General features: G+C 52.2%; 1 protein-coding gene across 1 annotated transcript; it reads right to left on the minus strand.

Moving 5' to 3' along the window:
* Window positions 1-321: 321 nt before the first annotated feature.
* On the minus strand, window positions 322-22770 carry CSK (c-src tyrosine kinase). The gene is made up of 13 exons (XM_006888297.1): window positions 22135-22770; window positions 5087-5166; window positions 4659-4772; window positions 4434-4546; window positions 3884-4103; window positions 2997-3090; window positions 2731-2796; window positions 2555-2654; window positions 2371-2461; window positions 1855-1928; window positions 1568-1763; window positions 1382-1468; window positions 322-1199 (listed from the first exon to the last, which is right to left on the minus strand). Exons 2-13 carry the CDS (start codon window positions 5099-5101, stop codon window positions 1017-1019), a joined length of 1353 nt encoding a protein of 450 aa, XP_006888359.1. The 5' UTR covers window positions 5102-5166; window positions 22135-22770; the 3' UTR covers window positions 322-1016.
* Window positions 22771-25056: the final 2286 nt, after the last annotated feature.

The raw sequence follows: 25056 nt of genomic DNA on the forward strand, positions 1-25056 counted from the left end.
CCGGCTCCCTGGCTCTAGGCTGCCTTAAACTGAAGGCTTGGACAGCCCAGGAGTGGTGGGAACCCCCAAATGGCATCCCACAGACTGGGCCCTGGAGGCCTAGCTGGTGGACGCAGGACGATGGGGATGGGGACAGGCTCACCCATGGGCAGACACAGGACACTCGCTCGTGCAGCTGACACAAAGCAGCGACTGCACCTTCCAGCCGTGCTCCCCTTCCTCCCCCACGGACAGGGCAAGCACAGCCCCACTCACAGAGACAGGAGGATGAACAAGATGGCACAGTGGGGAAGGGCAGGGAGGGGAACGGGGCAGGACAGACTCGGCGGAGGAAGCGCCAAGGCTGGGCAGCGGTGTCCTCATGGAGTGGTTTATTACGATTCCATCTCACAAGGCAGGTGGGCGGCGGCAGCGGTACACGAAATCCAAGCCCCTGACAGATGTCTGCCTCGGGCGCATGCAAACAGTGCAACATGGTCAAGCGCAAACACGGGCGACCGAGGCGACACAGGACACTTAACACGGGATGGGGAACAAGGGTGGGACATGGGTCCCTAGAGAGGGGTCTAGAGCCCCCCCACCCTCATGGGCAAGGACAGGAAAAATAAGATTCGTACATCTTGTAAAATGCCCATTTGCTGGGTACTTTCTTTCTCCTTATCTTGAAAAATAATAAAAAATAAACACACAGAAGAAAAAAAATCTCAAAAAAGGAAAGGAATAAAACTCTAAAGGCGAGAGATGGGAGGCCAGGGGAGGTCTGGCCATGATGGGGGGCATCTGCCACCCGCTCGTCAGCCTCCTGCCTTGGTGGCCTCTTTGAGTGGGTCCATGAGAAGGTGACAGGTCTAGGCAGGTCCCCGGGGAGCCAGAGGGGACACAGGCTGGAGCTCAGGAAAGATGTCCCCGGCCTGCTGGGGCTCAGTTCAGGTTTGGGCCCAGTAAGCAGGGGCACCAGGCCCACAGTCCTTCCAGGTCCAGACCCCAAGGCCCAAGACTTGGGTGGGGGCAGATGATCACAGGTGCAGCCCGTGGGATTTGATGTGTTCAAGCTGCTCACGGAGCTGCATGAAGGAGGGCCGTACAGCGGCATCCAGATGCCAACAGTTCTTCATGACCTCGTAGACAGCAGACGGACAGCCATCGGGGGCGTCCATTTTGTAGCCCTTCTCCACCCGAGGGACGACGTCCTTCAGGGGCTGTGGTCAAGGGATGGTGTGAGCCCATGCAATGCCTGACCCTGGAGGGCGCTCCGACCCACCACCCCTTCTTTGCTGCCTCAGACTCAGGCCCAGGAACTGGCCTGGAAGTCCCTGAGCACACAGCCCTGCCATATACATTCCTCCTCCAAATGTCAGCCCCAGCCCTGCCCCTCACTTACAATTCTTGGGTAAGGCACTCGCCCAAAGGAGTAGATTTCCCAGAGAAGGATTCCAAAACTCCACACATCAGACTTGGTGGAGAATTTCTGTCATGTGATATGGGAAAAAGCAGTGTTAGGTCCTGGGACTCTATGAGGTCAAACAGGGCCACCCTCCAGGACTCAGGCTCAGGGACAGATACCCACCTTCTCTCTCAGGGCCTCGGGGGCCGTCCACTTGACTGGCAGCTTGCCCGTATCCTGGGTGCTGGAGGCCTCCTTGGTGAGACCGAAGTCGCTGACTTTGGCCACGTTGTCCTCAGACACCAGCACATTGCGGGCAGCCAGGTCCCGATGTACAAAGTTGTTGCCCTCTAGGTATTCCATGGCCTCACAGACGTCTCTGGGGACAGATCACCACATGCCCCCTTAGAAGTAAGTGCACTCCTAGAGCAGATGGGCCCTCTCCCTCCCACAGGGGCTGCTTCACTTACAGTGAGAACTTGAGGAGACAGTCCCCACCTAGCACCGACCGTCCTCGAGACCGCAGGTAGTCCACCAGGCTCCCCTGAAGCAGGACAGACAGGATAGCCCGCAGGTCAGACACATGCCCTCCAGCCCTCAGGCATAGTGGCGCTGGGTGCATGGGGACAACCAAGACTGATGGAAGGAAAAGGAAGGAGTGACATGGGGACTGAAGGGCATCCCTGAGTAGAATCTGTATGCTGGGCATGACACTCTATTTACATTTTCCTGTTCAATTCTCTCTAAGCAGTAGACACTGTTAGTACCTCCTTTTCAAGAACGAGGAAACTGAAGCTTGGAGAAATAAAGGGATTTGTCAAGGGTCATGGTCACTCAATGATAAGCAAAGATAAAGCTTAGCCTTGGGTGATTTCAGAACTCAGCTGGTAGGAGGGAACTGAGGCCGAGGGCCCAGGGCCCACTGGAAAGACCCTGCCTCCCAGGGTAACCACAGGATGGGGCTGGGTGTCGACGCAGGCGCCCACCTTGGCCATGTACTCGGTGACGATGTAGAGTCCGCCCTTCTCCTCCACAATCACGCCCAGGAGCTGTACCAGGTTGCTGTGCCGCAGTTGCCTGGGGTGGGGTGGAGTGGGCAAAGCCTGTTAAGTCTTCCTGTAATCACCTCATTGCCTGGGTCTGCCCTGCCCACCTTTTACCCCAACTCACGTCATGACAGAGGCTTCAGCTAGGAAAGCCTGTGCAGTGGCATCGTTCTTAATGCACTTGACAGCTACTTTGTTCCCTCGGTAGTCGCCCAGCATCACGTCTAGGGGGAGACACTGTTGGGGCTGTTTCCTGAACTCCCCACAGTCCCTCCTGGGTTCCCACACCCTTCAACTCACCTCCAAACTCCCCTTTCCCGATGGTCTGCAGCAGTTTCAGGTCCTTCATGTTCAGAGCCCAGCCACCTACAGGAAGGAGTAGAGAGGGTCTTGAGGCCAGGACAGGACAGGGATCATAGTTGGATGCAGCAGCAGACTGGACCTCATCACGTGTGTGTGGCTCCTGGGAGGCTGCCAGAGCCACCAGGATGTGGTATGGTGCTGGGTAGCTTGGGTGGGAGGAGATGAAGGGGGCAGTCAAAGGTGGTGTGTGGGTTGGCACTCACTTCGAAAGAACTCGTCCTGGGCCGCCACTGTTCCCTCCATGACCTTTGGTTTGATGAGTCGAGTGCAGAGCCCATCTGCATCTGAGGTGTAGTGCTAAAGATGGGAGCACAGGGCACTCAGAATGCAGCCCCTACAACCCAGCTGGCTCACATGCACCACGCAGGTCTGACCACCAGAGGGCGGCAGAGGCTGGCCCACCCGGCCTGGTAATGCTTGGGGGAAGGACATGACTGCCCATTTCCGGCAAAGCCAGGGTCAGGGAGGCCCCAGACTCTGACACGTAGCCCATTTCCCATGGCACTCCACACCCAGGTGCTGAACAGAAACACAGTTGTTGCTCTTACTCTGGGCCTCATCAGTGTCCTGAGGCAGCCCTGTGGTCAGCCATGTCCAGGGCCCTCCCAGACCAAGTCAGGCCAGCAGGACCAGAGAAGTGAGTAAGCGAGGCAACTGGGAAGCCTGCCGCAGTGACGAAATGCCAGATAGGGCCAGTGGAGCTGGCCTTGGAAAGAGTATGTTCACCTGTGAGCAAGTCTATACAGGGCTAGAAGTCTGGAGGGCCCTGGCCACCTGTTTACAGTTCCTGGGGACATGCTTATAGCACACATCTGTGAACATGGAGTTCTGTGCAAGGCTGGAGGGAACTGGTTCTGTGATCAGAAGGACCTGGAGTCAAGCCCTGCTGCCCACTTTGTAGGTGTGTGCAGAAAGGCCCTAACCAGTCTGGGCCTGATCAGGGCTACCATCACCCTGTAGGCAGCACGGTCAGGCCAGAGATCAACTCTGCGACACTGCAGGTGCTCCATCGAGGTAAGAACCTAGAACCGTCCGCTGAACCCCACGTCCACAGGGGTTCAGTCGTTGTGTGAGGCAAGGCCCTGCTCACCTCTACCAGCTGCATGAGGTTTTCGAAGTACACCTCCTCGTCAATGCTGAGCTTGCTGGTGTGGTACATGATGCGGTAGTGCTCCACCTTGCCATCGCAGCTCACGCACAGCGTGTAGTCCCCAGGGTAGTTGGTGCTCTCCCGCACCAGGAACAAGCCTGTCTCTGGTGGGTACAGGAGCCGCTCGGCCTGCTCCCGCGTGATCTTGCCGTGGAACCAGCTGCAGACAGAGCAGGCCAGGTCATGGCAGCCTCCCCCATCCAAGGCTCTTATTTCTCAAGGTCTCCTCTGGGGAGGACTTTGGATGATTTCCACTTTCCTAGTGAGGCATTCAAGGCCCTCATCATTGGCTTCTTCGACCCTGTATATGCTGTGCCTTGCTCCTAAAACCCCATCTTTCTTCAGTCCTCCTACGCCTATCCTTCCATTTGAGGTCCAGCTTCTGTCATTTTACAATCCCTTGTAGGTGGCACATACTTTAGCCTCCATTTTCAAGCAGCCTCCTTCTCCTGTCTCCCCAGACAGAGGGATCTGACTGGGTGGTACTCACGGCATAAGGCTGAGTTTGGTGCCGGCCTTCACGCCCTCGCGCTTCTGAACATAGTTGGCTGGGATGATGCCCTCACGGCCCACTTTGTTCTTGGCTTTGTACCAGTTAGGGTCCTAAAGAGAAGGTAGCCCAGATAAACTCTTAGCCCACCCCCTTACCTGCAGAGAAACCAAGCACCCCAGTGATGGAAGATTGGAGAACCAAACATGGAACATCTCGGATTACCTTGGTGACGGCCACAATGGTGAGCACGTCGCCTTTGCAAAAGGGAAGGTCTTGCTCAGCGGTGCCATGGAAGTTGTACTTGGCAATACATTCTGTACCGGATGGCCACGCGGCCTGTAGGGCGGGTGATACAGGTGGATGGGAGCAGCCAAGGGCCCCTTTCCATCCACCTCCCTGTATTCTCATGGTCAAAGCCTCTCCCTGTGAGATGTCCCTCTCTCAGAGGACTTGGAAGTCCCTTCCAGTGGAGATCCCTGAGGTCCCATTCCTGTGAAGAATTCCACTTTGTTAAAAGCCAGAGCAAGGACACAGAGTTGGGAAGTGGGGATGGCAATGGACTAATCTAAGCCTTCACTCTCCCTCCTTGCCTCAGCATCCCTGTAAGTGTGTGATACCTCCAGGCCCCCAGACCCCCAGCCTCAAGGTACCTGTATTGCTGACATCTTCTCAAGAGATCCACGTCTCTGTGTCACAGGAAAGCTGATCTGTCACTTTGGTACCATTAGAGCTGTGAAGTGGTAAGAGAGAACCAAAGAGGGTTATGAGGAAACAGCCCTGTGGCCACTGAGACCCTAATCCTTCCTGGAAGGAGCATGAACAGGTGCCATGGGTTTCCTGAGACAGGGCTTGGAGAAAGGCCTTTCTCTCCCCGCCCTGAGCCCCAGGGCCATGCTCAGGTTTCTCCCAAGGGTGATCAATAGAGAAAGGGCAGATGTATGAGGACCGAGGAACCCAGGGCCAGAGGAAGCCATCAACCTCAATCCCACATGGAACCTCAGATCTGAATGAATAGCCAGAAGGGACAAGAGAGGTTCAGAGGGTTAAAAGCTCCTGTGTCACTTGTCCCATGAAGGCCTACAGTTCTGGAGGCTGGCAGCCGAAGGTAGCGAAGCTGTGTGACACGGTCACTGAATCTCTCTGCGCTTTCTACTTCTGTTTTGAAAATCTGCACGGGCTTTATCCTGAAAAGCTCACTGTACACTGACTCCTGACCCAGCCACCCAACTGCCAGGTCTACATTCAAGACAAAACCATGTCCATCAAGACATGCACAATGTGGTGCCTCACAGACCTCACACCGGAAACTGCCCAGATATCCACCAGGAGTAACAGTGAATGAAGCCATCTATTCAGAGTGGAAAACTACAAGACAGCAGCAGACTTGGACAGATTGCAAGAGGAGAGATCACTGACACACGGAGATATGTTATGTGAAATGAGAAGAGATTCAGGTTGTGGGACTCTAAAATTCAAAATCTGGTCCAACATGCCCATGCTGTCAGGACAGTGAGGGCTCTTGGATGGGGTGTTGGCTAGAATGGGTGTGAGGGGCCTCTCCTGCAGGTCGCGTGTGTTGTCCTGGCCCTGTGACTGGGTGGTTTCCCTGTGGTCATCCCTCAAGCTGTGTCACTACTTTCTTACTTTCTGTACCTTTTGGTGTGCATATTTATTACATGTCAAATGATTAACTGGGAAATAGTTAAACACTTGACAACTAACTGAAAAACTAGTGGTTCGAGTGCATTTCAACAGCTCCCTGGAAGAAAGGACTAGTGATCTGCCCTCAAGAAGGACTGCTGTCTTGTACCCTCAGATCAGAACTGACTCAGAGTGGACCCTCTGGTGGGTTTTCAGAGGCACTAAATCACAGGGAAGAGACTGTTCATCTTTCTCCCCTGGAGCAGCTGGCAGAATCAAACTTTAAGCCTTTAGGTTGGCAGTGCAGCTCTTTACTACAAAGACACCAAAGCTCCCTCTCATAAAGATTATAGCCTAGAAAAGGCCCTGGGGTAGCTCTACTCTGTCACAGAGTGGCATTATCTACTCCAGGACACACATACACGATGTTTCTTGTTACTGCTGTGAACCCATACTTAGGCGGGTCAGAGGCAGGTAGGGAGGAGATTGTCCATTTTTTTCCTGTGGTGCAGCTGGTGGCCCTGAAACTTGTGCCTTCCAGATTGCAGTGCAGTTTTTTGCCATTAGGCTACCTACAACACTGTTTACATCAGTAAAATTTATCTCCTAAAAGCTACCTGAGCCAGCCCCAGGTCTCTGAGTGTCATCCTTATACTTTGTGACCCAGCCCAGCGCTCCCTCCTCCCTCTACCACCCCAAGAAGCAGAGGTTGAAGCTACTATTCCCTCAGACAGGGTTAGGGCCTTGTCTATGGTCAGTGTGTCAGAAGAGAAATTTCTTCTTGTGTCTTTTTCCCCAGGCCCATTTTACAGGACAAAGAAGGCCAAGCGGCTGGCTGAGAGCCACAAACAAAAGCATCTGTCCAGACCAAGCAATGGGAGAAGTTTCAGGGCAAGTGTCTGGGACAGTGAGTAAGCAAGGTGGGCTTCCTGGAGGAAGGAGTGCTGAAGCTGAGCTCTGGGGGCTGAGAGGTCGAGCATGGATCAGCGAAGGTTCCCAGGTTGGCACAACAGTCCAAGTAAAAGTATGGCTAAGAGGAACTGGCCTGTCTGGATACTGATGAGGTGAACAAGAGAAGACTGTGGCCCCCTGTCTCCAGCACCTTTGAGGGGGATGGCTTGGAGTGGGCCTCCATAAAATGTGCTGGGTGTCAGCAAGGCTTCAAATGCCAAAGTGAGGAATCAGGGTTGGTTCTGAGGTGCTGGAGCCCCAGGCGGTACAGCAGAGTGTCATGTGATCCACGGGAGAAGGTGGCACTGGAAAGATGAACTCCAACTCTAGGTCTTACACCTGGTTCTAAAGTCAGGCTGATGAGGTCAAAACCTGGCCCTGCTGGCAAATTACATGCCCCTCCAAGCCCAGATCCTCACCTCAGAAGTTGAGGACAGGATCTTCAATAAGGGGCCATGGTGGAACACAAGGAGACCCTGAGCTTGGAAAAACCAACAGAAAGGCTTCCTTTTCTCCCTGGCCCATGATTTTCCCAGTCCTCAGAAGCCAAACTGATGGCCCTTTCTGTCTACAGACAGGGAGACTGAGGCCTAAGGATAAGCATGGACTGCCCTTCTCAACCCCAACACACACCACACACGTGCTCACAAGTCAATCACATGAGTACAGGAACCACGAACCCCATGCTGTGGGGAAGCTTAAAGTTCTTCTTACCCCTATATTACAGAAACGGAACATCTATAAATAACGTGAGGCTCAGAAAGGTTGAACAAATTGCCTCAAGCCACACAGCTAGTGGAGACAGTGCAGAACTTGAACTAGGAGGCTCAGTGGGGTTGGCTGGATCGCCCATCTCTAGGCCCCTTTGTGTAGGATCCTGCCCACTCTCCCAGCCCCCATACCTCCCTCTCCTCCAAGAACTTTCTGCCACTGCAGAAGGGCGCGGAGGCTGTGGCGTGGTTAGTCACCCTCCCAGCTGTCAGTTTGCAAACACTCCCTTCTCGGCCTGCAGCTGCTGCCGCCGCCTCCCTACTGACTTGATGATAATAATAAAAATAATCACAGCCCCTGTTTTCTGAACACTTATTCTGTGCCAGGCCCTGTCCTTGGCACATATGGCTCATCAAATCCTCACAGTAATGCAGAGAGAGAGACTATTCTTATCCCCATTTCGCAGATGGGGACCCCAATTCAAGGCCCAGAGAAGCAAGATCATATGCACATCTCTTTACACTTGCAAAGTCAGACTTCGGAAGGCTCTCCCTTCTCCCAGCAGGGTTGTCCCATACTATGTCCCTAGTTTGGGACATTGGCTGAACATGGAGTGAGATGGGAAACATACCCTCAAAAGGCACAGATGGCAGAGGTGAGATGCTCAAAGGAAGGGACTGGGAGTGGTTCAGATGGGCTGCCTTGGGCTGTCTCTGAGGGAGGCAGAAGCTCTGGGAAGGAGAGGGACATGGGAAATTCTTCTCAGCTCTGCAGGATGTTAACTCTGGGACCTACATTCCCCATCTGAACAATGGGTTAGTGATAACCTGCAGCTCACAGGCTGTTCTGAGGAGTGTCTCTCAAGGCTAGGAACAATGCCTACCTTGAAGCAGACACCATGGAACAGGAGACAATGACAGCTTTGATGGCTCCTCCCTGATGAGGTCAGGAACCTACCAGCCAGTTATCATTGTAGATCCCCCTCCATAAAGCCCTGGGGGGTGACTCCCTCTCCTAACAGGTCAGACGCTGAGCCAGAATCAGAGTTGCTAGGAGGAGTTGACAAAATTATTCCAGTTGTCATGGAGTTTTTTTCTGATGCAGGTCAACCCCCTGTGTCAGAGTGGAACTGTGTTCCACAGGGTTTTCAACAGTTATGAGGCATTCAGAAGCAAATCACCAGGACTTTTTTCTGCAGCACCTCTGGGTACCAATTTTTGGTTAGTATCCTAGTGGTAATAAACTGCATTACAATCCAAAAAAGGCACTGTTTGAATCCACCAGGTGCTCTGCACGAGAAGGATGGGCAATCTCCTCCTGCGCAATTAACTGCCTCTGACAACCTGCTGGAGGGTCAGTTATGGGTCAGTTCCAATTAAACGATACACAAAAATAACAAACCTGAGTGCTTAACCATTTGTCAGGAATGCCACACTACAAACTGAGCCCCACAATCCTGCCTGGATGATACAGGAAGTGGGGCACCATTTCAGGGGCTATGGCAACTTGGGGCCACATCATCTTACAGAGGATGCATGTGAACACCGTCCAGGGAATGAAGGGTTCTGGCATCAATTTGCTTTGTGATCTTGGTTAAGTAGCTTGACATCTCTGGGGCTTGCTGGCTCTGTCACACCTCATCTAGACTTCATTTCCCAGGATAACTGTGCGTCAACCTCCTCCCTGCTCTGGCTCATCCTCCCCACCCACTTCCCTCCTATAGAGCCTCCACTCAGCCTTCAGGGGCAGCTAAGCAATCTCTTCTGTTGCACACGTGCCTAAGAGAAACGCAGGCGGCTGTCCCGAAGTACTCTCTGTAGTATCATGAGACTGGGAGACACCTATTTGTCGATAAACTGGGTAAATTGCTGTATAACTCCAGAAGGCAACAGCATACCTCCAAGCTGTGCTAGGGACAGTGCTGGTCTCTGGGTGCTGAAACTGAACACTCACTACCATATATTATGTAAAACAAACAAATCAGAAGCAAAAGGAAATAGCTCAAGTCACTGAGTGAGAAAATGCCAAGGGATTAGGATGGGGACACAGTTCCCAAGTACCAATTAATCAGGAAAAGGAAAAACCACCTTCACAGTAAGATGCTCCAGCAGACACCTCCTTAACCAAGCAATCAGATGGAGCAAAGAATGAGAGAAGCAGATAAGACAGATGAGCCTCTGGACAAAATGCACCAATGAGGACACACGTCACCCGTGTGGTGTTTCTGCCTGAGCAGCTCAGCCTGAATCTTGTCAGGCGGCAGCAATGAGATAAGTCCTCAACAGCTGGCCTACACTCTGAAAGCCCGCTGCCTGCTCAACAACCAAAAAAGCTAGGCAAATACACTAGGTTAAGTAACATCAAGATGCATGCCAACAAAATTTACTAAGTGTTTCTGAATTAGATTTTGGATCAAGAAAAAAACTGCTATAAAAATCACCAGGGGAGGGAACTCTGGTGGCCTAGAGGCAAGAAGCTGCACTGCAATTCCAGAGATAGGCGGTTCAAATCCACCAGATGCTCTGCTGGAGAAGGAGGGACAATCTCCTCCTGTACCAGTCAGATCCGATTTGACGGGACACACACACTAATTGAAAAAAAAAAAAAAATCAACAAGGGAAAAACCAAGTAAAGTTCACTGCTGTCAACGGGAACCAACTCATAGATGACCTTCCACTGGGTTTTTGAGTCTGTAAGTCGCATAGGAGGAGACTGCCCATTTTTCTCCCATAGAGCTCCTGATGGATCTGAAGTGTCAGTGAGGTGCCACCTTCGGGTTAACATTGCAACGCCCTATGGACTACACCACCAGAACTCCCTGGGGGCAACTGCTGTCGTTATGTACCACTGCATCGGAACCAGCCACAGCTGACCCTCCAGTAGCTTTTCAGAGACAATAAACTGCTTGGGAGGAGACTGCTTAGTTTTTTCCGTGAAACAGCTGGTAGATTCAAATCACATGCTTTTTGGTTGACAGGTCAGCTCCTTATCTCTAAGTCATCCATTAAGGGCATGGGAATAATAGATATCATCATGGAATTTCTGTTACTTAGGTGTAATCACTGTGCTTAAGTGCTACATGCTAAAGTTTTAAAAACCTAAGGAACTGAAACACTCAAACAGAAAAAAGCAAGCATTAAAAAAAATCTCATATCCTAAACATATACACGTTTGTATACTTAAGAGAGGACACAACGTGGCAAAATGTTAAGAACTGGGAAATCTGGGTAAAGGATATATGCATATCAACTTACTGTATCAACAGACACTTTGCAATGGGAAAGTCTGCTGTCAGGGACCTCTCCAAAGTACTGAGGGGCAATGATTTCAGTTTGAGGACTAAGGTGAGCCTGATTCAGGCCATGGTCTTTTCCATCACTTGCTATGCACATAAGGGCTGGCAATGAATAAAGATGACAGAAGTATCGATGCCTCTGAGCTGTGCTGTAGGAGAAGAGTACTTAAGATCTCATGGAACGCCAAAAGAATAAATTGGTGTGTCTTGGAGAAAGTGAGGCCAGAGTGATCCTGATCCTTGGAGGCAAGGGCGGTGAAGCGTCATCTTACATACTTTGGGCCTGATGTTGGGCATGAGGGGCTATTCCTTGGAAAGGGAGATTATGCTTGCAAAGTTGAAGGGTCAAAGAGAGGAAGATCCTCAACAAGATGAAATGACATGGTAACTGTAGCAATCAGCTCAAGTGTGTCAGAGATGATAAGGATGGCAAAGGAAAAGACAGGGTTCAGATCTGTTGTTCATAGGGTCATTATGAGTCATACTTGACTCGATGGCACATAATAACATAGGCTTGAAATATCCAGAATAAAAAGATGGGGAAAAGGAAGTATCAAGAGAAGATGGAAGGAATACACAGAGTCACTGTATCAGAAGGAACTGGCTGACAGAGGAATTTCATGAAATGACATATGAGCAAGAAGAGCCTATGGTGATGAAGGAGGAAGTTCAAATTGCTCTGAAGGAATTGGCAAAAAACAAGGCTCCAGGAGTTGACGGCATACCAACTGACCTATTTCAAGAAACAGACACTGCCCTGGATGTGCTCACTAAGTTGTGCCAAGAAATCTGGAGGACAGCCAGCTGGCCGACTGACTGGAAAAGATTGGTATTTGTTCCCCTTCCAAAGAAAGGTGACCCAACAGAGTGTGGAAATTATCGAACAATAGCATTAATATCACACGCAAGCAAGATTCTGCTGAAAATTATCCAAAAACGTTTGGAACAGTATGTCCACAGAGAACTGCCAGATGTGCGGGCTGGATTTAGAAGAGGTTGTGGTACTAGGGATATTATAGCTAATGTTAGATGGATTTTGGCAGAAAGCAAAGAATACCAGAAGAATGTCTATCTGTGCTTCATTGACTATGCAAAGGCTTTTGACTGTGTGGATCACAACAAGCTGTGGTTGACTCTGAGAAGAATGGGAATCCCAGAACATTTGATTGTGCTAATGCGAAACCTATACTTGGATCAAGAGGCAGTCGTCAGAACAGAGCAAGGAGACACTACATGGTTCAAAATCAAGAAGGGGTTTCGTCAGGGATGTATTCTGTCTCCATGCATTTTCAATCTGTATGCAGAACAGATCATCTGAGATGCTGGGCTGTACAAGGAAGAATGTGGCATCAAGGTTGGTGGAAGAGTCATCAACAACCCTGTGTTCCACAAACCGTTATGCAGATGACACAACCCTGCTTGCTGAAACTGAGGAGGACCTGAAGCGCTTCCTGCAGAAGGTCAAGGACTGTAGCCTCCAATATGGATTGAAGCTCAACATCAAGAAAACAAAGATTCTCACCACTGGGCGAATTGGCAGCATCAGTATGGATGGTGAAGAGATTGAATAGTTAACAGTTTTAGTTTGCTTGGCTCCACAATCAACACTCTTGGTAACAGCAGCCAGGAAATCAAGAGACGAACTGCATTGGGAAAATCAGCTGTGAGGGACCTCTCAAGAGTACTGAAGAGCAAAGACGTCAGGCTGGAGACTAAGGTGGGCCTGATCCGGGCTATAGTCTTCGCATTTACGTGTTATGCATCAGAGAGTTGGACAGTAACTATGGTTGATAGAAAGAGAATTGATGCCTTTGAGCTGTGGTGCTGGAGAAGAGTATTGAATATACCATGGACTGCTAGAAGAACAAACAGGTTTGTCCTGGAGAAGGTGAAGCCGGAATGCTCCTTGGAGTCAAGAATTCTGAAGCTTCATCTGACATACTCTGGGCATGTTGCAAGGAGGGACTGGTCCTTGGTGAAGGACATCATGTTTGGCAGAGTGGAGGGGCAATGAAGGAGAGGAAGACCTTCGATGAGATTGATCGATTCTATGACTGGAATGGTGGGAATAAGCGTGTTTGGGATGGCTAGGTTGGCACAGGATAGAACGGCGTTTAGAGCTCTTGTACATAGGGTTGCTATGAGTCGCACATGACTCGATGGCACATAACAACAACATAGAACTTCACCTATGTTATAGCACAATTTGTGGTGGTGGTTTTTTTAAATTAATTTTAATGAAAGTTTACAACGACTTTGGATTTCTATTCATTCATTGTTGTACTTTTCTCCCTGCCCCCACCCGCCGACAATTTGTGTTTTTAAGAGGGGATGGGTAATCCATGAGATGCTCCGCTGGAGAAGGAGGGATAATCTCCTCCTGTGCCAGTCAGATCAGATTTGATGGTACACCACAAAAAAAAGAAATTAAAAAAAAAAGGAGGGAAAGGTAATACAGAATCTCAATACGCAGATTATCTGTGGAAAGAGGCTGCTCCTGGAATCTAAAGATGTACTTTTCACCATATCTTTTGATCTGTTTGACCTTTCCTTATACTAAGTCCATCTATTATCTCCTGCTACCAAATGAAAGTAAATGGGCTTTTTTAAAAAACACCTCTGCCTTGGCTCTCAGCCGCTCTGTGCTTGTGCTGGCTGCTGCAGGCCCCCATAGGTTCACACATTCCCTGTGCTCTGCTAAGAACTTCTCTTTTCCTGGCCTGCAGTGTGAGTGGACTGGGAGCTCTGTAGGGGAAAAGCCAGGCTCAGAGTGCTGCTCAGTAAACTGACTACTGCATGTTGAGTGGCAAAAACGATTGAATGAATTGGGAAAAGCAGGGCTTGATGTACCACACCGAGGTCCCAGCCCCATGGTCTATAACCAATGGGACTATATTTAACCCCAAAGGGATAGCAGCTGTTCTGTTGATATTCCACCCCCATAGGGTTAGGGGACAAGGGGCTCAGGATGTGGCAGGGCCAATGTTTCACAAATGACTTCCTGCTCTAAACCCTACTCCCAGCAGCCCTTGTGCTGGGGTCCCGGGAACAGGCTGGGCATTGTGCCCAAGCGCTGAGGTCAGTGGCCGCAGCCTCAGGCAGGCCTTTCTTGGGAGCCCAAAATGGCGTGGCACTGTGGGGGAAGGGAGAGAGAATCAGGAGCCCCGAATCTCTCGGGCTGCCCTCTTCCTACCCTAGTGGAAGCTGCAGACCCCAAAGCCAGGCACATGCTGAGGGCCAAGATAAGTTAAGGGGTTTGTATCCTGCCCCCTTCAGCGAACCTCCACTATCTAGTGGGGCGTGGGAGCCTTCAGTAACTGTTTACACCCAGCTAAAAATACCCACTGAAAAGGGAAGTGCACTAGAGACCTGGGGGAACTCAGGGCCTTGGCCCCCAGAGACGCTGGTCCTGCCATGGGGCCCAGCTGGAGCCTCTGGGGGTGGGGCAGCCATTGCAGGAAAAGGCACCAGGAGGGGCCACTCTGCCATCTCATGCTTAGAGCCAGAGTTTCTAGAGCCTTGCTCTGAGGCCAGCCTGATGCTTGGTGGGCTGCATGCAGAATGAGGAAAGGAATCAGGAAGGCCTGCCTTTGGGGACTGATGAACTCATGACGTGTCCAGTGTCCAGCCAAGCCTAGGTATTAAGAACTCCAAACAACAAAATGCTGATGTGGCTCCTGGACAGTCCTGGTGTGCTCAATGTCTCAACAAAGGGAGGGGCAATGGCTTGGGGGGATGTCCACCAGAAGGAAAAGTGGGGGGACCAGGGTTACATTAACTGGTAGTGAAGAAGGCAGGAGGGGCCCTGATGGCAAAGTGGTTAAGTTGGCTGAGAACTAAAAGGCCGGTGGTTTGAACCTACCAGCTGTGCTTTGACAGAAAGATGTGGCAGTTAGCTTCCACAAAAGCTATAGCCTAGGAAACCCAATGGGGAAGTTCTACTCTGCTGCAATTCAATCTGATGGCAGTTTGGTTGTTTGTTTACAGAGTGCAGGAAGTACCCTAATGGCACAAAGGTTAAACACTTGGTCGCTATAGGACTAGCCTCTCCAGGGAAGAAAGGACCTGCCAATTGGCTCCCATAAAGTTTGATCACAATGCAAGAAATTCTACGGGGCCGTTTTATCTGTCCTAGCGGGTCATTACTAGGGAGCTCTGATGGCTTAGTGGTAAGGAACTGTGCTGCCAACACAAAGGTACATGGTTAGAATCCACCAACTGCTTTGGGAAAAAAATGGGCAATCTCCTCCAGTTAGATCTACTGCCTCTGAAAATCTGCTGGAGGGTCTGCTATGGGTTTGTTCCAACTCGATGGCATACAAGAAGCAGATCACTGCTAGTAGGAAATGACTTGAGGATACACAACAGAGGGTAGCTGACCCTCCAGCAGGTTTTTAGAGGCAATAAATCCCCTGGGAGGAGACTGCCCATCCTCCAGTGGAGCAGCTTCTTACCACTAATTAAGGCTGAGGAGGACTGCAGGGTGAGGGAAGAGCGGCTCCCAAGAAGCTTTGAACCCAGGTTGGAAAGTTTGCTACAGGTTGAAAAAGAGCTACCAACAGGATTAAGTTTCACATTTAGGCACCGCCCCTTCTGGAAGAGCAGAGCCCCCAGGAGGGCGGGGTGCCCACCAGCAGTTGGGCTGGTTTGGCAGCAACAGGCTCAGCCCCACCCCTCGTTCCACAGCACCTTCGCTGGCAAAGGGCATCCCGGCTGCACCACTGGAGGGCTCCCAATCACCCTAGCACCCTCCACAGCACAAGTGTCTCAGGGCACTCGGCCAGTTAAATTTCTTGCCAGATGTGCAGATACCTACGCTCCCTTTAGGGTTGAGGAAGGACTGCAAGGAGGCCCCTGTTTTGTAACCTGCTATGCTGCCTCAATTCTTATCCCGCATACCCTGGGGAGGGGTCCTTGAACCTTCAGCATCCTGACCCAGGAAAGAGAGGAAGATTTTAATAACTGAAAAATATTTAAAACGAAATTACGGCAACTCACTGGCTTCTTTCCTGCCCCCAATGGCTCAGTGGGACCGGAAATCCCGACTAGCGGTTTGGGTGGGGTGGGGGCTGGGGTGAGAGGAGGCCAATGGGGGAGCCTCCTCCCCCACCACTGCTGCGGCTTGAGGCTGCTACTACTGGCCCAGAAAGGCTTCTAATTACCGCTCAAGAGCCTAATTACCAACACACGCTGGGCAGCAGGGACTCCAGGCCTCCCTAGGGCCCTCACCCAGGTCTCACCTCCCCCAGCACCCTCAGGCACATGTGGTCTTTGCATCTTCATTTGCATATATTTACATATCGCTCTTGGGTACCACCTCCAATGAACCCTCAAAAAGTCAAGGACATCCTTGTTCCTCATCCCAACATGCCTTTAGTCTCGTTGTGGGTGGGGAGACTGAGACACAGAGGCCCATCAGTGCTTCAGAACTTTGGCCCCAGAGTCCTGGTTCCCTTTCTCTAAGCTGAGACCAGCAGAACACTTAGTTCAGGAAATAAAGCAAATACAGGCTCATCGAAATGCACATGAAGGCTTGTTCCCCACTAGAGGGATGGAGGGGCTTGTCTTCAACTTTCTCCAGTAAGGGAATCTGTGAAAATGAAAATATGTGAATGAGCCTGTTGAGCCAACCTGCTAAGGGCAGGTACAAGAGCCCCTATTTGAGGAAGAGTGTGGGGTCTCTCAGCCTCATTGGGTAACCTGGGGACTTGAGCTCAGATGAAGCTTCAACTCACTATCCTTGAGTCTGAACAGACTCATACTTGACCCTCCAGAGGGTTTTGGGGTTTTTTTTTTTTTGCTGTTGTTACGTGCGGTTGAATACAACTCATAGCAACTCTACAAACAGCGGAGCTGAACCTTGCCCTATCCTGTACCATCCCCATCATCTCTGATACACGAGAGCCCACTTCTGAAGTCACCATATCAATCCATCTCGTTCTGTAAATCATATGGGAAGAGACTGCTAATCTTATTCTCCAGGGGCCACTGTGGATTTGAGCTGCCAGAGAGGCCCTGCCTTTAGGTTAGCAGCTGACTATGCCACCAAAGATCCCTAGATGAACCCTGGTCAGGGGGAAAACCCCCAGTCTTTCTCCAGGCACAGCCTGAAAGTGAACCGCTTCGTGGGGAGGGATGCGGGTAGCAGGAGGGCAGCGCAGGCAGCTGAGGGGAGCCCACCTGAAGCTTGGCCTCCTGCTCTGGGAAGCACAGGTTAAATCTGTTCCCACTCCATGATGGTCTGCTGCATCCGCCTGAGACAGAAAGGCTAAAGAACTTGTCCAGGGCCACACACAACTAGCAAACAGAGACCAGCAGCCCTGGAGAGGGCACAAGTTCCAAGAGCCTCTGCCTCCACTATGTCACTTGCTTCCTCAAATGCTTCATGATTTTCATAGGCCTTCCCCTTCCAGGAAGGCCTCCTGGTTGCTCCAGCCCACGCTGATCACTAGCTTTGAACTCCTACCAGCTCTGACGGGAAGTCAGAACCACAGGCCTCCCTTAATTGACTCCTCTCTGGTTCTGCTCTCCCGTACCATCCATTCTTCCCTCTGGCAACCCTGCAGGGTGGATAGCACAGGCCACAGATGCAGAGCTGGGTGAGGACCAGATGCTTGGCTGGGCAAGGGTCAGGTAACATCCAAGCTCTCCTGCTACTCTTCCCCAAAGGTTTCCAGTTGTGCTGGAAGGACAGGGAGGGAGGCACTGCAGCCTTTCTCTAGCCCCTTCCTTTGACTCCTCTGAGCCCAGACTGGGGAAGGGGGAGGTGGAGGGGAAGAGGGGGAGGTGGAGGGAAACTGCGGTTGGAGGCCCAGCCCCATCAATGGGTACACAGCTTATGTGTGATGAGAAGCTGCTCTGTTCACAGTGCCTCAAAACCAGGAAGAGAAACTGAGCAGGCAGATAGGGCAGGCTGGGCTGCCTGAGCCACTCCAGCCCTGGGGACTTGCCAAGGGTGTTCTTCAGGCCCAACACAGACTATCTTGGACAAACCACTTCTTCCTCTGGCCTTAAGTTTTCCACTAGGAGAAATGGGATTCTCTATTTGGTCCTGCCAGTCTACCCTTATTATTGCAGTCTGTAAGCAGCGAGCTGCCTGGAGTTGGACAACTAACCACCTAACAGTTGAGTGCTCCTGACTCCGCCGAGGGCCTGGCCTCCAGAGGCACAGAAGTTGGCTCCAAGGCCAGCCTCTCCCTGCTCACTTCTCCCCTCAGCCACATAGGGAGCACACGAGCTCTTCTTCACTAGCTCTTTATTTTTAGGTCTGAATTTGACTTTAATCATTACTTAGCGGATTCTATTTCCAGCCCTCAGATGAAGGACCCAGAGGAGAGGAGGAAGGGAGGCAGTGCTCCCTGCCTGGTGTGGGAGGCAGCCTGCTCCTCCACCCATCCTGTCCTCCCCTGCCAAGGTGGTGTTGGGGGCTGCTGAGAAACACCCTAATGGCTCACTCCAGCCGACGAGCATCACATCGTGGAGGAGACCCACCCTGTGACCTCATCCCAGCACAAGCTGTGGGACAGGAGGCCAGTTGTAATGCCCACTTCCCCTGCAGCAGGAGCAGAGGGAGGGAGCACTCCAGAGCCAAAAGCCTGAGGTCACCGCCTAAGGGACCCATGTGGAGGAGGGCCCTCTGCCTAGATCAGTCCTGAACACCAGGGGTTCATCTGGGGCTGGGGCTAAAATCCCAGAAATGCCAATCTGCCACCAGATTTCTCCCACTGCCCAAGGAGTAGCCCCAGGAGGCCCTTCCCAGTCACTCAATTCTCCATACAAGGTAGAGCAAGAGGGAGCCAGGTGAGTCACAGCAACACACACTCTGGTTAGACCTAGGAGACAGTACTGGAGAAGATGCTGGCACACAAAAGGCTACCAAAAACTTTGCAGACCTGCTATGTTCTCTCTCAGCTCCCAACCAAGAGGTTCTAAAATCTCCAGCTTTCTTTCCTCCTCTGGCTACAGGGAAGGGGAGGGCAGATGAGCTGGAGTGGCTGCCAGTTGTCTTGGGACTGGGGCTTAGGATGCTTGGGTTCCTAGCCTAAGCCTTGGTTTTGCCAGGGAGTTAAGGAGGGCTGTGTTCCCAAAGGGGTAAATGCTGGGAAGCATGAGCAGAGGCTGGGGAGAGGAGGCCTAGCCCGTTCAGCTGAGAGGCTGGGAGACCGGAAGAAATGAAGGCCAGGTCAGGGCTGGGAAACTCACAGGTCCCTTGCACTACATCCAGGGCCAGCCAATCACACCATTATGAAGAAGGGGGAGGCAGGGTGGTGGGGCCAACCACAGTAGCTTAGAACCTCAGAGTCAGGTTTCACAGGGGTTTCATGGATAGGAACAGCCACTTCACCTTCTTGTGTGAGAGATGAGCTAAACTCTCCCCTCTGGCATGTCAAGATAGCTTGTAGTGCGTAGCCCTTCAACAATGCCAATGTCAGGGGTTGGACCAGACACATTCTAATCCCTCTGATGTTATTACTCAAAGAACTCAGAGGCCCAGTGACTTGTCAAAACCTCTGCACCCTGGACTAAATGGTATGATCAGGCCTAGAACCTATATGGAACTTATATCTTATTTGCTTCCTCTCCAAACCCCTTATCCTGCAGCAATAATCACCCCAACAGTGATAGAGGGAAGCAACATAGTAAAATGGTTTAAAGTTGCATGGCAGAGCTATTCAGAATATTCTGCAGCTTTCTAGAAGGAAAAGTACTTCGACTGGGAAACACCCTGAGAAAGAGTCTGTGGGCATAGGATTAGATGACAACTAATGTCGCAGTATACCTAGGAAGAAAAAAAAGGAAAAAGCCAGACAAGACCAGGAGGAAACTCCAAAATGCTAGCAGTCACTTTGCCTAGTAAAGAAAGAATAAGTAATTTTTGTTTTCAAAATATTCTATACTGTTATTTTGTCACTTTCTAAATTCAGAAAAGTAGTTCATCAATCGTGAGTGTTCTTGGAGAAAATTCACTTCCCTGGAACTTGCCTGCCCTGTGGCTCTGGTCTTGGTGTCTGGGACCTCATAAAAGATGCTGCTGCCTTCCTGGGTGATAGGACAAGCCTCTTGGAAGAACAATCCCTAAGATACATCGGCACAAAGAGCACGACCCATACTCAACCCCTATCTCCCTTTCCCAGGACAAACAACCTTGTCCTTCATGACTGGGTGTCAAATCTTTGAAATCCCTCAAAAGATAAAACTCAGGACATCCCACCAATCAGACCACCTGGCTAGACCAGACTATTTCTGGGGAAGTCATGCAACTTTGGATCTGGGGCCTCAGTCGTGCTGGTACTTGGGGGGAGGAGCTGAATTCCATCCCTTCACACTTGCTGTGGGACACTGTTTGATGGCTGAACCTCTCTGGGCCTTGCCATGGTGCTGGAGAACATCTTCCTGTTCTTGTCCTCAACCCCAGGCAGAGTTGCCACTTAGCATGTAGAGAAAGGCGTCAAGTTCACCAAGAAAAAAACCACATCCCTGCACACGTGCTAACCCAAAGCCAGGTCCCTTTCCACAAAGACTCAGGACTGGGCCTCACTGTTAAAACCAGAGGTTGGTAAATAAGTACCCAACTAGGTCTAGCCCCATCTTCAAACCCTCAGGCTGAAAAGGAAGTTAGGCTAGGTGAAGAGAGGCTCAGGAGAGGCAGGCCTTCTACACTATGTCAGGGCTACATGGGGAAAATCCCTAAATACAACATACTCTAAATCAAAGGCAAGACTGTTAGCAGTCCTAAGGAGGCCAGATATCTAAGGGACCCCTTCTCCCAAAGCAAGGGGACTCAGACACACTCTCAACCTCTCCCCTGCTGCCTTTACTGCGTTTCTGCTGAGGCTACACACAGAGAAGGACATGGGAACCGCCCCACTCCACGTGCTGGGGAGCTGGGAATAGGGTATTTGGGTGTCCCTACCCTGAGAGTGTCCTCAAGCTACAGGTGTAGGTCACTGCCAAGGGTGACAGGGCTCCCATATTCTCCATCCTAATCCCACTCATGTTCTAAACTTGAACATCAGCTGAGCTGAGAAGGTAAGGTGGGAGAGCTTAGTCCGGACTGACCACTAGGCTGTTGTGTCTCAGGACTAAGGCTAGGGCTCAGGCATCCCTGTCATGTCACACAGGTGCCCACACACATCCACTACATGCCTTGCCAAGGGGACCCGGTTTCAGGCACCAAGGGCAAATCCATGGCCAGTGCCCAGGCAGGGCTAGGGCCGGAAGCCCCCTCTCTGGCCTCCTCTGGGAGCACGTGCTCACCCCACACTCTTCCTTCCTGGGTCAAGATGGGGGCCTGGGACCTTGAAGCCTGACTCCCTTACAGCCTAAACAGCCCAACTCTGACTCCACAGAGATGGGGCTGAGGGCTGCCGGCCTAACTTCTCTATGAGAAGCCTGGGATATGGACTTCCTACCCCCCTGGAGCCTCAGCTCCCAGGTTTACAAAATGGGCGGGGATGTGAACCCCTAGTTAAGCTCCCTGGATCTGGTGGCAGGACACGCCCCTTCCTGACACCTGGCCGGGCCCCTGCAGAGAATGAGAAACCAGCTGACCAGGCTAAAAAGAGAAGGGGCATGCTGTCAGCTCTACCCAGCAGAGAGGCCTGCCTGGTTTCTCCACCCAAGGGTCAGAGGTCCTTTGGGTGGCACGGTCTTTGGGGAAGCTGAGGGTCACAGGACCTGAGGAACTGGCAGAGTTCAAGGGAGCTGGCAGGGCCTCGTTGGGGAGGGAGGACTCGTACCCAGGGAGGCGAAGATACCTGTCCTGTGCAGTCAAGGAAGCGCTTCCATGCATGCAGCCCATTCTCCAGTCCCGGCCCATGTCGCCTCCCTCTCCAGGCTCCAGCCACCACCCAAAGAGAACTCGGGGAGCCCTGGGACAAGTCCGTGCGGTTCACAGGACAGTCTCCCTCTCTCTGGCACCACTCTCTCAGTCCGGTTCCGACGGTGTCTCCCCCGAGAATCCGAACCCAGGAAGACAGGAGTCAAGGGGTGGGGGATGGGAGTGGAGCGACGGTGGCAGCAACAGAAGCGGGGCGTGAGACCCCCGCCTTCCTCCCTCCGGGGGACACACACCCCTGCCTTCCCCGAGGCTGCACTCACCTCTCCCGGGGCGCTGCGGTCCGAGCCAGCTCTCCGCGGGCGGCATCAGCGGCCTGCGGGACGGTCCATGCGGCCAGGGGAGAGGGGAGGGGCGCAGGAGCCCCCGGGGGGTGCGGGACGAAAAAGAATGGGTGCGGAAAGAGAGGGAGGAGGGATGGCCAGAGCCAGGCGGGGGGATGGCCGCGCGGCCGGGCCGGGGAGGGAAGAAAGGCGGGGGAAAGGGGCGGGAGGGAGCAGGGGGGAGGAAACAATGTAGCCGGCGCGGCCCCGGCAGAGTTCCGCTTCCGAACGCCACCGCCGCGGTTTGGTGTAGGAACGTCGGGCCGGCAGCCGGGGCCGCCCCGGACGCTCGATCGGGGGCCGCAGGAGCTCCCCGCGCTCCACGCCCCGGAGACTCCGGCGACTACAGGCTGGCTAGGGCGGGAGCGACGACTGAACAGGGGACGGCCCCGACGGTGGTGCGGCCGGGCGGTCGTCCTGCTCTGACTCCACCCCAGCGAGACCCCCGGGGCAGGGCGCGGGGTGGGGCGGGAGCGGGAGGGCGGCGACGGTCTTGACGGCGGCGCCCCAACCCTGCGCGCCCCGGGCTCCGCTGGGAGGAAGCTCGCAGGCCTGGCGAGAGGAAGCGCGGCCCGGATCCTCCGCCCGCGGCAGCGCGCCTGCGCGAGGGGGCCTGCCGGGCGCGCGGCGGGGCGTGGGCCGGAGAGGCGGCGCCCCCTATCGGGCGCCCGTGACACTGCGGGGGGTGTGTCCGCACCCACGCCCAACCCCCACCTGTCTGTCTGCTTAGGAGGCCCCTCAAGGTCCCTCCCAGAGGGCCGACCACCCCGCCTTGGAAAAATCTCTGAGTTTTCTTTGAGCGGAGCGCCTCCAGTGTAGAAGCAGTGGAAGGCAGGCTGAGTCCTCTTGCAGCCTCTGGGGAGTGGGCCTCATTCACCACCGTCTGCATTCATTCATACATTCACAAACACTTTCTGGCACCAACAAACGTGCCAGGCTCTTTTTTGAGGTCTAATGAGACCCTTTCATTGCTGTCAAAGTGGGAGAGATTGGCAAGCCAAGAGACAGTCGCAAAGCAGCAGTTGATAAAAGTGGAGAGAGATGATGTATAAAGTCCACAGGAAACATACAAGAAGGGGGAGGTAATGGGGAGACTCAGTTTAGCACGCCAGGCAAATAGAATAGCGCGGACAAAGGCCAGACAGGGTGAGGTGAGCGAGTGGAGGCTTCTGGGAAATAGAAATAGCTCAATCTGGCTGCAGCTCGTAATGTGGATTAGGGGCAACAGGGGGCGAGGGGGTCTGGGCAGACAGCAGAGGCAACAGAGCGATTACAAAAGAGGCTTGTGGGACTTTTTGGTTTGGAGACAACAAGGAAGTTGTTAGTAGTTGTGTGACCATGGGCAAATTACTTAACAGTCGTTGTGATTTCAGTTTTCCAATTTGATTAAATGGAGAAAATAATAGCAGCGACTTCTTACGATTTTGTGGGGGAGGAAATGAGTTAATTCATTTCAACTGCTCAGTGTGCAGTGGCTGGAACATGGTGAGCACCCAGTTAAATGTTGACTGTTACTATATTTTATTGTTAAACATGAGGAGCAGGGAGGTGAGGCCAGACTGTGTGCTGGGGTGAGCGGTGGGGGAGGGGGAGTATAGGGGAGATCAGAGAGACTAGTGAAGACGCGGGTTGGAGCACTTCTAGGGACTGAGCCATGAAGGAAGAGTCAGACTAAGGAGAGCAGAGATGAGGGCACATTAAGGGTGTAGAGGGGAGTAAGATTTGTTGGCGCAGTCTTAGAATCCCAAGTAAGGATGGAGTGACCAGAAGTGTGAAGAACAGTTAACAGACTTCTTGGGACACAGAGCTAGGCAGCAGATTGCAGAGCCTTAATGCAAGCAGCAGGAATTGAGTGTGGCCCTCAGACACACCACAGGTTGTGCCTCCGATCCATGGCACTCCTTGGCAAGCATCTCAGCAAGAGGCTGGCCTTCCTGGAGGGGAGCAGCAGTTAGTACACTAACTATGCTATGGGGGGACAATCCAGCAGGTCTGAACTAGTTGTAATGAAAGAAAGGGAAAAGATGGGTTTGGGGTTCAAAAGTGATGAATAAATCTTGGCTCGGGCTCTTACTAGGTGTGTGACCTTGGACTAGTTACCTAAGTGTCTGAGCTCAGTTTCCTCTTCAGCAAGATCAAACTCAGACTACACCTCTCTCACACACCTCTCTCTGGAGAAGTGGTGCAGATCAGCAAGATAAAGGCCTGGGGATGCGAGGGTTGGGAGGATGCTCAGAAGACTGGTTTCCCTTTCTCTCCCCTGAGGTTAAGGTTGAGATGGAATGATAATTTAGGGCTTGACTGAGGGGGGAGGGGCGGGGTAGAGGCAGGGAGCTCCTCTTAGGAAAGCTCTTTTGCAGCTCTGCAAAGATTTCTAGAAGGGAAATTGACATCTCCTCTTCTAGCTAAATCAGCTAGCAGGATGGGTAGGAAAGTACTTTGGGGATTTGTGGAAAAATCCCCCAGTTCACACATGGGCTTTATCACTAACCCATCTTTATCCTCCTGGCCTCAGACACACTTGACTCTTCCCTCATGTGCTGTGGCCCCGAGAGTATGAACTTTGGAGTCAAACAAATCTGCATTTGAATCCTGGCTCCACCTCTTCACAGTAGCAAGAAGAGAAATCGTTAAACCTACCTGTCTAAACTCCAGAAACTGGAAACCAGGAACACTGCTAGTCATGACCTTGTCTCACAGTCAGACAACTAACCTCCAATTTCACCTTCTCATCCATTCATTCATGCAGCAATTAGCATTGATTAAGGAACTTTTACTCAGGTGTAGGGCAAAGTTCAGAGCCATTGTTGATGGAGTTGCTATGAGTTGCAGCTGACTCCACAGCACATAACAACAACACTT

This window comes from Elephantulus edwardii, unplaced genomic scaffold, assembly GCF_000299155.1.
Source record: "Elephantulus edwardii isolate Elephantulus edwardi_28Jun2011 unplaced genomic scaffold, EleEdw1.0 scaffold00066, whole genome shotgun sequence".
Lineage (NCBI taxonomy): Eukaryota > Metazoa > Chordata > Mammalia > Macroscelidea > Macroscelididae > Elephantulus > Elephantulus edwardii.